This window comes from Salminus brasiliensis, chromosome 7 (genome assembly GCF_030463535.1).
Source record: "Salminus brasiliensis chromosome 7, fSalBra1.hap2, whole genome shotgun sequence".
Classification (NCBI taxonomy): domain Eukaryota; kingdom Metazoa; phylum Chordata; class Actinopteri; order Characiformes; family Bryconidae; genus Salminus; species Salminus brasiliensis.
In genome coordinates this window covers 8,605,820-8,621,453 of record NC_132884.1, presented here as the reverse complement: position 1 = coordinate 8,621,453, position 15,634 = coordinate 8,605,820, and the positions used below count along the sequence as shown (strand labels likewise).

Below are 15,634 nucleotides of genomic sequence, written 5' to 3'. Positions count from 1 at the left end.
AATACTTATTTTCCCCGCTGTTTTTCTTTATAATGTCTTGCACGTACATCCACAAATGAATAATAAAAAATGTTTTAGGCCAAAACTTTTAAGTCATTAATCTCTTTGTAATTTATTTAGTGAATTTATACATATAACAATCAATGAGTCAAAAACATCCAATTAATGGTTAAAAACATCCAATTCTTTCAGCAAATTAAAATCCCTCATTTACTACATAGAGGAGACAGCTATTATATTGCTTAGGCAAGACTCAATAAGCTCAATAATAATCGAAACTCAATAATAACGAAATATTTTAACATATAATTTAATTTAAACATAAAATTTACAGAAGAGAGACTAAAGATTAAAACCAATAATCACTTCTTTACATTTCATATGAACGAAATAAAAGATTTTTAATTGGATAACTTTTCACTAAATCGTTTCACTTCTCTATGCACCTCGCATGGTGGCGCTCTTGTCAACGTTACAACTCTCTCGCGCTCTCTGTCTGAATCAGGGAAGTGAGACGTCTGCAAACTGTATGTAAATATTGTGTAAATGAGGTCGGCGCGAGGTCACTCCCTCCTTTCCCCCTTCAGCAGGGAACCAGCCCTTATCGTGCTCTGAGGACGGTGCGGTGCTGGGCTCAGTGACAGTGTTATCAGTCGGATAACCTGGGAAAGGTTGAACGGTCCTAACACGGAAGTCTCCTCTGCCGTTTGTTTTCCACACCTCACCCGTTTTCCGGCAAAACCCCGCCTCCTGCCCCGAGACTGACCAATAAACACACAGCCTCGCTGCTCAAGCAACTGTGGAGTGGAGAGGGAGAAGTGCAGGCCTGCCAGGAGGAAGATCTGGGAGATTTCTGCCTCCTAAAAGCATGTATTTATCACACGCACAGCATGATTTATTAATCTGGTTGTGTCTTTCCTGTATGTTGGTCTTGATTTTAGCTCTACTGATATATTTAGTGACCCCACTGGCTGCAGATCAGGGCTCAGTTTGCCAACAGCATCTTTTAGGGGCCAGTTTGCTAGGGAGGGATAACGCCTGGTCATGGACTATATTTCAGCTGTTAAATTGTTCTACCGCGTCAAAATGTCCATACAGGTAAAGCTGCCTAAAAAAAGGTAGGTAGGAGTAGCAGAAAATGATGCATACGTTTAGCCCATGCAGGAGAGTTTGATCACCCAAATGTAATTATCAGAAAATGCTCCCAGTTTTTGAAGGAATATTTGAGCATAAATCACAATATGAGAAATTATAGAGAAGCAAATAGTAAGATGACGCTGTAAATCATTAAAACACAATAAAACATTATTTAAAAAGACAGTATGCTATGCAAGGGATTTGCGCATGCGCAGCGGCAGGGGCCGGCTTAATTGAGCCAACATGTGCCGGTAGAGAGAGGGTTGAGACTCTCGCTCTACCTTTGATAAACCATCTTTGTGCTCAGATACTGTTAAAAAAAATTAAGTTAGCATACAAGAAACAAAGTTTTAGCTCATCTATATACCGATATGGCGAATTATTATTATTATTATTATTATTATTAGTAGTAGTAGTAGTAGATCATTAAATAAAAATAATTAAGTGTTCATGAAACAACACTATTATGAAATAACATTATTCATTACCTCAAACAACTATTTATAATGATTTTCTTAATTTAATAATTCAGAGAAGTTAAAAGTTTAAAGTTAAAAGTTTTATTCTGACACAGTAATCATTTCACAACATTTTGACATACTGTTGCCCGAAACAGAGAAAAAGAAAAAGATATGAATTTATAATGAGAATAGGATATTTTTCTTCTCTACTTGAATAAAACTACTAGTCAACAGAATGACTCAGTCTCAAATGGCTTGCTAACTCCCTACTCCCTATGTAGTGCACTACACAAGTCATGAAACTATGCTTCTGCTCCCCAAAAGCGATGCACTGAATGTTAAACACAGAGCTGTCTAACCTACGGCTGAATAGAAATAGGCATTCTAGGTGGTAGATGTAATGCACTGTTTGTGTGCAGAAACTGTTATGTCATGACTTGCACTGAAAGGGGAGTACTGGTGCCATTTGAGACTGAGCCTACAGGTGGGGAACACGTCACTGAAAGGCCATCCTCACCTCCTCCACCCTCATAACAGTGGGGCTCCGCCCAAATTGGATCCTGGGTGCTGGAGATGGATACTGCTTGGCTAATGGAAAGTAAGGGGCGGAAGAGGGGTGTTTGGTGGCCTATAAAAAGCAAGGGTTTGCTGTGCTAGATCACTTTACTTACTGGTTTGGTTTGAGGACTGCAATTCTTCCCTCAGAAGTTGTGAGAGAACTGCTAACAGCTGGGACAGGTAAAGTAAGCTACTATTGATTGCATTTGTACTGTTAAATGACATGCCTTCTATTTCAAGCCCTTAAGAAAACCATTATCACAAAATCTAAAGCTTTTAAATGTTAATTAGGAACTTTGTTTCTGTTGCAGCTCTCGGAACGGGAAGCAGTGATGCAGGAAAGTCACAGTTTGCGATGTATCCACACCTGTACTTGCTTTACGTTGAGCCACGCGCACAATACATGAGGATTCAGTTTTGTTCGTTCGGCTCGCGTTACGCAAGTGCAGAATGTCTTCGACTTCAGGACCTTCAAGGATCTTTTGGGAGGCTTTTTTGGTGAATTGGAGCAAAGACCATAGAATGATAACACTGGCCATCTAAGACAATGCACTGGACTTCCACCAGAGAATATCCAGCAGTAAATACGAGACAGTTAGGCCGTACGGCCAGTATGAGTCTTAAAGGGGATTTCCAGCGTTTTTCAAAATAAAGATGTAAACAAAGTCATTCAGCGTGGTTTGGTGTGGAATGCTCGCTTTGTTCACAGTAGTGGTGAAAGGACCCAGATGTCTGAAGAGTTTAATGCCTTTAAAAGGTACATCACAGAAAGCTACGGCATGAAACGATTATGGATACACTGTTTGGTGCCGGGGAGACATTGTTTTGGCCTATTTCATCATAAATTCTTGGTGAAGAGGGACCGGCAGAGCATTGTAAAGAACAATAGTTCACAAAGAAGACTTGTGTTATGCCAGACTTTTCAAATGCACACTTATTTAGCATCAACCTTACATGTAAAAACCCAGAAAACGTAGACATCACAACCCTTGCTTACTATTAACAACATGAAATTCAAGTTGGTATGTTTCTCCACAACAAACCATTTTACACCAAACTACTCTGAATGACTTTCTTTACATTTCCACCATTGGATGATACATTCATTTTGAAAAATCAGTTGAGCTCCCCTTAATGTAGCTTAAAGGATTCATTTAAAGTGAACAGATTTATAATTAACCAACATTTACATTAACCTCGCTCTCACACTGCACACAGTTTTCCCTCTTACAACTTATCTGATTCCACTCACAAGTCTTGATAAACAGGTGATGAGTTTAGTCAGGGATGTTAGAAGTGGGAAAACACTAAACTGTGCAGTACAGATTCTCCAGAGACTGTAATACCGTATACAGTCTTCATATCACCATAATGAAAATTGGACAGGAGTCGTTTGGAGTCCAGACAGTTTGGATCATTTCTATTGGTCAGTGGATTATAATATGTTCACAGAATGTAAAGGAAAGCTAGTGCACAAAATAAAACCCTTCCCCTTTAAAAAAAAAAGAGTTATGAGGTTCTTCAATAGGCCTTCTCCTTCTGTTTCCCTTTTTGCTGAAGTGTTTTGGTCAGCTGTGTAACAGCCTGTAATAGGTCCCTTCGGAAAGCTCTTCAATATTCAAATTAAAATGCATCATTGATGTTCATCTGCAGGTGCGCACACACACCGACTTTGCACGTCAGGATCAGTAAGTGCAGAGGCCCAGGGTTGCCGTGGCAACGGGCGAGTCGGAGTGGAGTTTTTGCGGGCGCAGGGAGACTAATGTGTAAACTGCGCTAATAGGCCGAGGGTAAACTATTAACTACTGAGGCCCGGCCTCAACACTTTCCCATCAGACAGGCCATCTGCCCAGGGCACTTAGACCAGGACCTGGCGTGGGTCTGAGTGCTCTGTAGCCATGGAGTCCATATCTCTGAAGTCAAATTGATTCAAATAAATCACCATTCAGTGCACAGTGCGTCACGCAAACACACCTGTTCGCTTTCTCAGTCCTGCATCATTCACATTTACGGCCTCTTATTATTATCTACCGCATCATCCTTAACATGTTTGTTCAATGCTTCGTGATCATATGATGACATGAAGGTCAACATTGACCTTATTTTTTTTTCTTTTCCCTAAATTTCCCAAGAATAAAACTATAAAGGTTCATAAAGTCATTCAGAGTTAATAGATTTGAAATGCTCCATTTTAGAGAAACATGGTGGTGGATGTGATAGGTATCAGAGCTCTGTTTAAGTGGTTAATACCTCTAAAAGCTACCGCACAGAACACTATTACATGAAATGTTTATGAATAAGATGTGTAATTCCTGATACACTGTTTTACAATAGTTTGAGAAGTTTGACCCATAAGATGCATTTTCTGAAGTCCAGTCATGACGAAGAGATATATACAAGCGCTGTAACAAAAAATAGTTTCTATTTATCTATTAATTTCAGATTTATCACAATTTTCTCTTTATAAATATTGCATAGAAATCCTCAGAAGACATGCAGAGGTTGACCGGTGGTTTTGAATAGTAAATAAAATGGCTACATCAGTGTGGTAGACATGTTAACCCCTGGTTTCTATCACCACCACTGTAGCAAAATCCAACTTTCTAATCCTACAAAGGGTGCGTTCTGTACAATGCACCATTTCACATCAAACTAGCCTGGCTGACTTTATTTACATCTTAAGCATTGAATTACAAACATATTGCTTTGGGTCAAATTCCCATTTCTAAACACTTTCACTGGACTTCCTATTCGGGCGCAGTGCAAAAGAACCCCGACTGCATCAAGGGCTCAAGCTGTGCTTCATAAATAATCCAAAATCCACTTTGCCAGAAAGCAGAAATGTCATTGTTTGGAGCAGATGTTTAATTTATGGGACTTTATTAGATCAGAAGTTTGTGCTCTGCTCAATGACGCCTCTTAGCTTAAGGCCATTGATTGTCCTCTGTCAATAAAGAGGCTCCAGGGGCCATGTGTTTTACTAAAAGACCTTCATAATGGTAAATTAATGACATATGCAAACCGTGTTAATCTCCATCACTCTCCAGCACAAGTGATAGTGATAACTCTGACATCACTGGATGAGCTCTGTGTGGTCTTGAGGTCAGTTCTGTATATGGACAGTTCAGTTTAAAGGGACATTTAGGTTTAGGTGCACTATAAACCCACCCCCCCCCCCCCCCCCCCCACACACACACACACACACACACATGTTAGTAAAACAGATGCTATCTGCCTAAGTTCAAGCTGTTTTTTTTTTTTTTGCACATGCTCAGTCTGGGATTAGTTGCCATAGAAACGGCAGGTAATTTCCTGGTTCACTCACTATTCAAACTGCTGCCAGTGATGTACAGAGGAACAAGAGCCATTCATGGACCATATGGTGAACATTTATTTGAATGTTTATGATGCTGAGAAGTTTAAAAGTGTGAGATATATGGGACTTAAAACTTATAAATATGAAAATACAGGAGATCATAAAACGCATAAAGTCAGTAAATACTGCAATAACTGCAATTATTTAACTATTTTTTTTTTCAATCAAAAATCTAACTTAGAAAAGAATACACTGAACAGTAATAAAAAGCCACCATCCACCTTTGGTGCACTTTTACACTGTACCTCTCTTGCCTCTTTAGTTTGCATGCCAGATGAAATCTCCCTAGGGGATGCAAATAGGAAGATTTGGCAGTAAAATGGGGGTAACTGTTGTGTGTGTGTGTGTGTGTGTACATGTCTGTAGGATGTGTGTTAAATTACCTTGCCCGCAGCTGCGGAGCAACACGTACAGAGCCAAGGACAACCGAGTGGTGATCAGCACTGAAAAACGTGCGTCATCCAGGCCAGTCGATTTTCCTCCGCTTTCCTGACAACACAGGGATGTTGATCAGGGGTGTCTCAGACACATGTGTTTACGGCACCGTAGCATTACGTTTGCTTCAGTGGGTTACACTAGGTGATGGGTTCCACAGTGTGTTAGGTTATGAGTTTATTGTTCTGCAGTATGAGTGAAAGATTCAAAAATGAGAAATGAATACACATTCACAGATGTGAACTTTAATGCACCTCAAAGTCAGCTTTCCAAAAAGGGATTAAGTTTAGTCATGGACTACGTTTTCCTGTCAATTTAAAATCTCTATACTAAATGCTGTATAGTCCAGGACTGCCTTTAACCCCCAGCCTTTTAAGTCACATTAGAATACATTAAACGGGTGTCCTGAGTGGTGCAACAGTCTAAGCGTCATTAGGCGATTTCAGGTAAAGGTATACAGCTAAGTTAAGATTTTATCCCACCTGAGATGCTGGTCCATGTTGCAATGATTGCATTATTATCTCCTGTTCTACAAAATCCCAAAAATGTTCTACTGGATTCTGTTCTTGTTCATATTTATGAAACCAGTTTGAGATGACTTTTGCTTTGTGAGATGGTGCATTATCATACTGGAAGTAGACGTCAGAAGATGGATAAATTGTGGTCATGACTGGCTCAGCAAAATACCCAAACAGACTGTAGCATTCAAGTGATGATAGATTGGTATTAACGGGTCCAAAGTGTGCCAAGAAAATGACCCCCACACCATTATACCATCTCCACCAGCCTGGACTGTTGACACAAGGCACGTTGGGTCCATGGATTCGTGCTGGTGATGTCAATTTCTGAATCTACCATCTGTGTGCTTGAAATCAGCAGAAATCAAGATACATTTAGTTACATAAAAGGGGTAAACATTCAATGTCAATCAAGAGGATGGCAATCAGGTGTGAGTTAAGCAGGCCCGCCCATGTTTTAATAACATAAACTTGTGTCTTCACTATCAAAGTCTGGTTTTCATCACATACGTTTACTGAATGTGTCATGCCTTGAACAAAGGAGATTCCAGAGGACCTTAGAAAAGAGTCATCAACGCTCATCAACAAAAAGTTTACAACACAATTGCTACTCCACCAGTCCACTATAGGGCAAGTGACAAAGTCAGGCACAATTAGGCAAACACTGAACAGTGTGCAGGATAGGAAAGAAGGGAAACACTGCTCTCCAAAGGAACAGTTATTGCTCGAGACCACCTGCATACACAATAACCTCATCCCACCTGTTAAGCATGTGGGTGGCAGTAGCATGGTTTGTGGATCCATTGTTGTCTTGGGTCCTGAACAACTTGCCATTACTGATGAATCTTTGAATTACAGATTGTAACAGCAAATTCTACAGAAGAATCTTAGGGCTTCTGTCCGTGAACTGAACCTTAACTTTTAGGGGGCCATGCAGCAAGAAAACAACCTGAGCATCACTGCATCATAAAATAACTGGTCATAGTCATATGCATGAGAAGGCCTATATCCCCAAACCAAAATTGAAAAAAAGAAGAAAAAGAAGCGTTTCCAAATATGGAAATTAAGCTGCAAAAAAGTTTCCAGTTTTCCCAGTGAAAAAATTAACACATTCATTGATGAACGTTTGAATTCCAGATTGTACCAGCAAATTCTATGGGAAAATGTCAGGGCATCTGTTCATGAAATTAAGTTTAACCGTAAGTGAGTAAAGCAGCAAGACAATTACCTAAATATCATTGCTTTGGAAAATAACAAAATTCATAACTGTTACAAACTTTTGAATAGTGAAATGGGTTAAAGGGCCCATTCCACTAAACCAGATTATCTTCATTTTAAAAAGAGTTGGGTGTAAACGTTGTTATATATGTTAAATATGGAAATTAAGCTGCAAAACCCCAGCGTTTCCCCAGTGATGTCACAAACATCAACACATTTATCCACCTGTGCCTCTTCATTTTAAAGACCATAGTTACACCGAGGATTTCCAAGGATTCAGCATTAACACTCTTTAAAAAAAAAATAAACGAAATTCTGGCTCTGCTGCCGATCAGAGCAGCTGGACTGTCAGAAAGACGGACAGAAAGGCAGAGACACAGGGCCGAAATGACATCTGTCACCATGGTAAAGATGGAGTTTCTAAATACCACCCTAACACGCCCACATGCAATCATGCACACACAAACACATATGCACAGCAGAGGACAGAAGGCGAGGGGGCAGATGTGTAAACATGGGCTGTTTGCTCTGCGTATGCTTTGAAAGGTCTGGGCGGTGGGGAGCAGGTGATGATTTGGTAGCTGCCCAAGCAGCTGCTGCTGTGTAATGGCGCTGACTTCCTGTGTCAGGTATGCTTTCTCAATATGCAATGTGAATGAACGGCGAGAGAACAGGCCGTGGCATGGTTTTATGAATCATAATCATCAGGTTACTGCGTCTTTTAGAATTAAACCTCTCCACCCCCACCAACTCACTGGTGATGACAGTCCAACAGAGCTTTTTTGAATAGTTATCTTGTCCATGTGAGTGTGTATGTGTGTGTGTGTATATGTAATGTAAATGGACTCATTTCCCTATGAAATGAAGCTGATGTGATCACCGTGCCCCTCTTACTTCCTCACACACACTGCCGTCTCCACCACAAAACTGTCTGTCAACAGTTATGTATGGCAACATGTGTTGGCCCACCCAGAAAGTTCTCCTAGTGGTCTACTACTCTACAGAGTACCCTGATTTAACATCCTTCAGTCTAGGTCTAGGTGTGCTGGATCTGGAGTCTCCTGGGTGGTAGATCTCCAGGACCAGGACTGGGCACACTCCCTCATCTAAAGAGGGAACTCATAAAATTCTATAAAAAATACATATAGTGTAAAAATGCTTTAAAAATTTGATTTGGAAGCCAACAATACCTGCCTTCTTTCTGTATGCGTTGTTTTGCCTTTTGTGGCTCTTGGCTCACCACAAAATTGCATTTTGGCCCCAAAAGTGGCCCTTACTTAGTGGCTCTTAAACACATTATTCCATTTTTAATGTAGGTTTTGTAGGTCTTTACAATATTAACACAATACTGATCATTCATAGCCTAGAGTGAGGCTAAAGTTTCATATAAATAAAGCTGTCGTTCTCAATACACAACAACAAATGCAGCCCTTGTTACCACAGCTGCCTCTAGATGTCAGCAGATAAACAGTAGGTTGTTCGGATTCAGATTCAGATGTGGAATTAAGAACAAATGTTGACTTTTTACACATAATTACATAACAATTTTATGCAAATTTCTAATTTCTCAAAACTCACAATTCACACAAGTCTGCAACAAGAGAATATTTAAGAGTATTGCATGTTCTCCCACTATGAGTTGTTTTTTTGTTCGTGCTAGGTCTGCATTACAGCCACTAAAATAGAGATAGAATATATAAAATAGCCTAATATAGGAGTATGTTTTATTGTTTTATTTAAATCCCCATTATCTGCTATTGCAATGGCAACTAATCTTCCTGGAGTCTGACAAACATAACAAACACAACAATTAACAATTTAAAAACAAAGCAAAACACACATACATACACGTACCTACATACACACATGCCTACACACGCATAATAATATATATAAGTCGCATAAAGAAAAATACAAATAGTTATAAGGTTTAATAATATTTTATGGTTCTGTGGTTTATTCACAGAACAGTCTCTCAGGTGAATCTTGAGAAGTATGTGTGTTACATTGGGGATAGCATATTAGCTTGTGGCGTGAGCATTAGTAAATATGAAATGAAGCTTTAGTTTCAAATATTGTACATTTTATAATGTTGAATGCTCTGATAAACTGAAAGGTTTACCATAATAACATAATAACTTGAGGCTTATTAAAAATGACATTTTTTCTTACGATTTACAACAACCAGATCACAGCCATGATGTTATTTGCGATATCACACTCCCTCTCGTGTTCTAGAACTTAAGTAAATGTGTCATTTTCTAGGTACAGTACATGAGGGCCTCTTTATAGATTTCAGGGGGTCTGGTCGTCAAAGGCCCAAGTGTGATTGCCCCCCCCACTCCCAATAGTTACAACACAGGTTTTTTTTTGTAGCCCAAAGACCATAGAAACAGTGACCCCTTTTGTTCAGATCCATAACAATGACACTACACTTTCCTGAAGTTCGGAGAGCAAACTGTATTTGGGAACATTTGACCACAGCACATGTTCCCACAGGTAATGAACTAATAAAAGCAACACAGACAAATGACAAATGTTTGATGTGTTTGCTTGCTAGTAAGAACCTCAAATTCCAAAAGTTGCCTTTTCATTTAAATGGAGAGTGATGGGAAAGAAAGAGTCTGTATGTGAGTGTGAAGAATAACACATTGAGAGTGACTTACAGTAAAAGGCAAAGATATGAACCTAATAATAATAATAATATACTTAAAAAGAGGTGCATAAAAGGATCATTTTGAATGATGCCATAGAAGAACCACCTTCTATTAAGTGGTTTTAAAGAACCATTTATTAAAACCACATCTATTGAACCAAAGGTGGTTCTGACATATGTCAGAACCACCTTTGGTTCAATAGATGTGGTTTTAATCTCTTATTGTAGGTCAACATGTGTTATTGTATTGTATGTGTTATTTAATCTCTTATTGTAGGTGTCACTACAATTTCTTTATCATGGCCACTGCCATAGAATTGTTTGCCAGTCTCCCTAGTGTTGTTTGCAGTTTTCGTCAATCAGAACTGTGTTCCTGACCCTGGTGGGGACGCTGGGGGTGTATGTGGGGGGCGTTTGGGATGGGTATGTGTGTGTCTATATCAGGAGGGATGTTTTCGATGAGTCAGAGCAATGAAGGCCATGATGAACAATAACAGGACTTATGTTCTCTTTTGACTCGTGCTGCTGAGCAGGCAATCCAGCTGCACATTCTGCAGTAACCACGACAACAACGGCTATATAAACCCCTCTTGGTGGGATGAGCCCCAGCATAGATCACGCCTCACCTCTCCCACTTCGGCACGTAAGTATGAAGCTTCCTCCATGCCACCCCCTCCCCCAAATCCACGCATTCACTCCAGCTCCAGCTGTATCTGGAAGGATGGCAACTGTGGAAAAGTATGCAATATACAATCACATGGAGTTCCTAAGGAACAGAAAGAAAAAAACAAGCTGGATGATTTACACGCTAGGATACAGAGGCTTTGAGAATCCTGTCCTGGACTGGAAGTTGCACACAGGACTGTGGAGTATAATGGGCTTGCTTAATGTCAGCGTTCCTTTTGCCGGCAGTAATAAATGCACATGCCTTCATCAATTGCTCCATCCATCATCCAGTCATCCATCCATAATTCAAATGATCACCTGCCCTTGTTTTTTTTGGCCAGGATGAGTGTACACTGGATTTTCTGATGTGCTTACTGCAAAGTCTCAGGAGGCTGCTTAGCAGTCAGTGATTCTTTACGGTTGAAGGAATACATCTTTAATTCTGCTGCATCTGTAGGATACGGTCAATTATCTCTGTAATGTCTCTATAATTAGTGAAAGAACAGGAAGCCTATTGACTGAAAACACACTTATAAAAAGCAATTGACCTAGAACTGCCCCTTGACTTCTATTACAAGGCTGTTTCTTCTCTGAATGGCGGGACATTCATTGAAATGATTATCTATGGTCGGCTATATGCTACAAGTCCAGTAGAAAGAGATGCATTCCTAATGCTACAGTTTTCATTTAATATAGCAGTGCCCGCTTCTCATCCTGGAGTTTCTAGTCCTAGCCTTTCATGAGGAAGGCAGAGCAGGCCTTCTCCAGCCACAGGAATGTCATAGTACTGAAGACCAAGAGCTCCTGTACTAATGACCTTGGCAACCTTTATGCTTTTCACAATGTAACAACACACTGAGGGGGTCTGTAGGATTTCAGAGGCCCACTCATAGTATGAATTAGTGCAGTCAGATGAACACAGGTGGTCTTACAGCTCCTCTTCTGTTCTCTACAGCTGGAGAGAGCAGACAGGTGGCCATAATGGACCAGCGAGACCAGATGGAACAGAGGGGTCAGTTCAGGATCACGGTGTGGGAGGAGGAGCACTTCCAGGGCAAACGCTGTGAGTTTGTGGTGGAGTGCCCCAACATCATGGAGAGGGGCTTTCAAAAGATCCGCTCTATCAAGGTGGAGAACGGCCCGTAAGTATGAACATGTGATGGATTTGGGGCATCAGTGTTGTACATGTTTAGAGGGGTGTGGCTGTTAGGTTAAGACAAGCATCACTGCATTTCCAGTTCAAATTATTTTCCAGCATGTTTCAACCACAAAAATGCATCTGTAATAGACATGATTGCTGTGGCAATATTTGGCTTTCAAAGATTCCTTTTCACTGTTCTTTTTCTGGCGCAGAATGAGTGTGTAAGTCTTTAATATTAAAAAAAAAAGTTGCGCAAATGTTCCTTAGCAAGTTGCACCTTGACCAAATACTTTTGGTAGCCGTCAACAAGCTTTTAGTAGAATTGTCATACTGTTATATTTTGTGTAATGTACCAGTTCCATTTGCAGAACAATAGCCCCAGAGCAAGATGCTACCGCCACCATGCTTAACAGCTGATACAGTGTTCTTGTGCGTTAAATGCCTCACCTTTACTTCTCAAAACATTCATCTGATCATTGTGGCCAAACATTTGACCATGAAACCTGTGGTTAGATACAAACTTTAGTCGGATTTGAGGGTGTTGATTTTGGAGCAGGGCCTTATTTCTTGGTCGGTAGCCTATTTGTCCATGGTGATGTAAAACATTACCAGCTGTAGTCCATCATGATTAATAGGTCTAGGATAAGAGGTGGTTTTAGGCCATTTTAGGCTTCAACAAATTCTTGTTTTTCTATTTAAGATGTGTTTTACACTCAATCTGCCCCAGAAACAGAACAGTTCAAAAGCATTTTGAATGAACCATTTAAATTTAGAATAAATTAAGAATAATCTTTGTGTTAAGCCCCATTCGTAAAACTCCTTGCCTTTCTGCAGCTGGGTGGGTTATGAGTATCCCGAGTTCCAGGGCCAGCAGTTTATCCTGGAGAAGGGAGACTATCCCTGCTATCAGGCCTGGAGTGGCAACAGCAGCTACCGTACTGAGCACCTGCTCTCCTTCAGACCAATCAAGTGTGCTGTAAGACATATTCTTACCTTCCCCTCACTATGTAATAACGCAGCTTTGCTGATATCTTCACACACGCAATTTGTAATCCTGTGACAGTGACACCCAAACTGTACTAACTTTATTATCATACTATAGTACTTATTATTATGTGCTTATTGTATTATTATCATTTTTGCTTCTTGTGCTCTGGACGTTTGACCTTACGCAGAACCACACTGACAGTAAGGTGACCCTATATGAGTGTGAGGATCTCCAGGGACGCACGTTTGAGATATGTGATGACTACCCATCCCTGCAGGCCATGGGCTGGTGCAGTAAGGAGGTCCCTTCCATTAAAGTGAACTCTGGAGCGTAAGTATATTACCATTTTAACAAATTTGTTAAATTATAGTTTTGTGAGTATTTTTTCTTTTAATTAAAATACTTTACTTCAAGCAATGTCTACACACACACACACACACACATTCACCAAATATAAATCCCAGACAATGTGAAAGCATTGTGCAACAACATAGTATGCACATTTTATTGCACAACCCTACATCCCCCTACTGTCTCAGCCTCTGTCTTATTTATTTACACTTTCTCGTCTGCACTCTGTGTCTCGTCTGCACTGTCTGCATTGTGTTGTACTGTCTGTATGCACTTGTTCTGTCTGCACTGTGTTGTACTGTCTGTATGCACTTGTTCTGTCTGCACTGTTGTGTTGTGTTGTGTGGTCTTGGTTTCGTTTCACTGTGTACTCTGTATATAGTTGAAATGACAATAAAGCCTCTTGACTTGACTTGATTTAATATTTAAGGAAATAAATCAGTACAGAATATTTATATCCACAGCATTTGTATTCAGATACTGTTCTAAAAAGTTCTCAAGGTCATTTTACAGTTTCCGTTAAATGGAGGGTATAGGCTAATTTATAGAGCTGATGCTGGATTTGAGTACATGTTACTCCACTTATCACGTTGTCAGTGGCCAGTTTACAGTTATGTAGAATAGATATGTGACTAACACTATTGTCTAATTCATTTGCATGCTAGTACTGAGACATAGCCAGTATCTGAGTATCTGGGTATTTCAGAAAGGTTGGCATCCTTTCTGATAGATATCGATATATGGCAAATATATGTAAGATTTAAGGGAATTCAAAATATTCTAATATATGTCATATATTTTTATATTTATACATATATTGGCTAGCCAGTGCTAGACTTATTGTTATTATGCCAGTGGCCAAACACTATTTGCTAGTTAATGTTCAAATGGGGACAAGTGCCTTTCTTTTAACTAGAATTACGCAAACATTTTGGTTAGCTGACCATGTTGACAGTAGGCAGTGGGCAGTGATGATGCTTACTAGGGATTGAGACATTGCCACGCAATAACTGAGCCTGTTTTTACATTAGACTTACATTCCATGTAGATTTAGGTGCTGTCAGCCTAAACAGTTGACTAGCTATATAGAAAGAAGAGAGTAAGGAAGCAATAATTCATGCCTCAAGCTATTCCCTCCTACAGGTGGGTACTGAGACATAGCCAGTATCTGAGTATCTTGGTATTTCAGAAAGGTTGGCATCCTTTCCGATAGTTATCAATATATGGCAAATATATGTAAGATTTAAGGGAATTCAAAATATTCTAATATATGTCATATATTTTCAATCTATATAGTCCCATATATCAGTAGACAGTAGGCAGTAGGCAGTGATGAAGCTTACTAGGGATTGAGACATTGCCACGCAAAAACTGAACCTGTTTTTACATTAGACTTACATTCCATGTAGATTTAGGTGCTGTCAGCCTAAACAGTTGACTAGCTATACAGATAGAAGAGAGTAAAGAAGCAATAATTCATGCCTTAAGATATTCCATTTGGGTTAAATTGTTTAGTTGCATTTCCAAGTATACATATCCCAATACTTACAATTTGGCTAGCTAATATGCTGCCTATTTATAGGCAACTTTGTAGGTTAGCCTGTGTAGCTATTTTTGTTATCCCAAGACAGGGAGTGAGGAAGCTCACTTTGTATTGAAACACACCCAGTACGCAAAAGATCAGCAGTTAAATGCTGTCTGTCTACCTAGTTGCCCATGCACATGTAACGAGTCCTCCGTTTCCCTCTGCTTTCCCTCATATACAGGTGGGTGGGCTACCAGTTCCCCGGTTACCGTGGATACCAGTACATCTTCGAGAGAGACAGACGCCAGGGCGATTACAAAAACTACACTGAGTTTGGCACCCAGGCGCACACCAATCAGATCCAGTCTATCCGCCGCGTGCAGCACTAAGCTGGCTCTGCATTGGCTACTCCAGCACCTACTCCAGCACCTACTGCAGCACCTACTCCAGCACCTACTCCAGCACCTACTGCAGCACCTACTACATCACCTACTACAGCATGAGGCGACATCTGCAACAGTACAACATTAAAGCTCATTCAAACTCCAAAACAAAATATATATAAAAATGCTACAAACACTGTGCTTGTCGCCATTCCTTTGCT

The 15,634-nt window shown here is 40.1% G+C and overlaps 1 protein-coding gene across 1 annotated transcript; it reads left to right on the top strand.

The window, feature by feature from the left end:
* The first annotated feature begins 12,006 nt into the window (after positions 1 to 12,006).
* cryba2a (crystallin, beta A2a) lies at positions 12,007 to 15,419 on the top strand. The gene is made up of 4 exons (XM_072682901.1): positions 12,007 to 12,167; positions 13,001 to 13,142; positions 13,342 to 13,484; positions 15,272 to 15,419. The coding sequence occupies exons 1-4, from the start codon at positions 12,007 to 12,009 to the stop codon at positions 15,417 to 15,419; spliced, it is 594 nt and encodes a 197-aa protein (XP_072539002.1).
* Positions 15,420 to 15,634: the final 215 nt, after the last annotated feature.

Coding starts and splice junctions, on each gene's coding strand:
- cryba2a (XM_072682901.1), top strand. CDS start 12,007: ATGGACCAGCGAGACCAGATGGAACAGAGGGGTCAGTTCAGGATCACG. Junction 12,168..13,000: donor ATCAAGGTGGAGAACGGCCC/GTAAGTATGAAC, acceptor GCCTTTCTGCAG/CTGGGTGGGTTATGAGTATC. Junction 13,143..13,341: donor TCAGACCAATCAAGTGTGCT/GTAAGACATATT, acceptor GACCTTACGCAG/AACCACACTGACAGTAAGGT.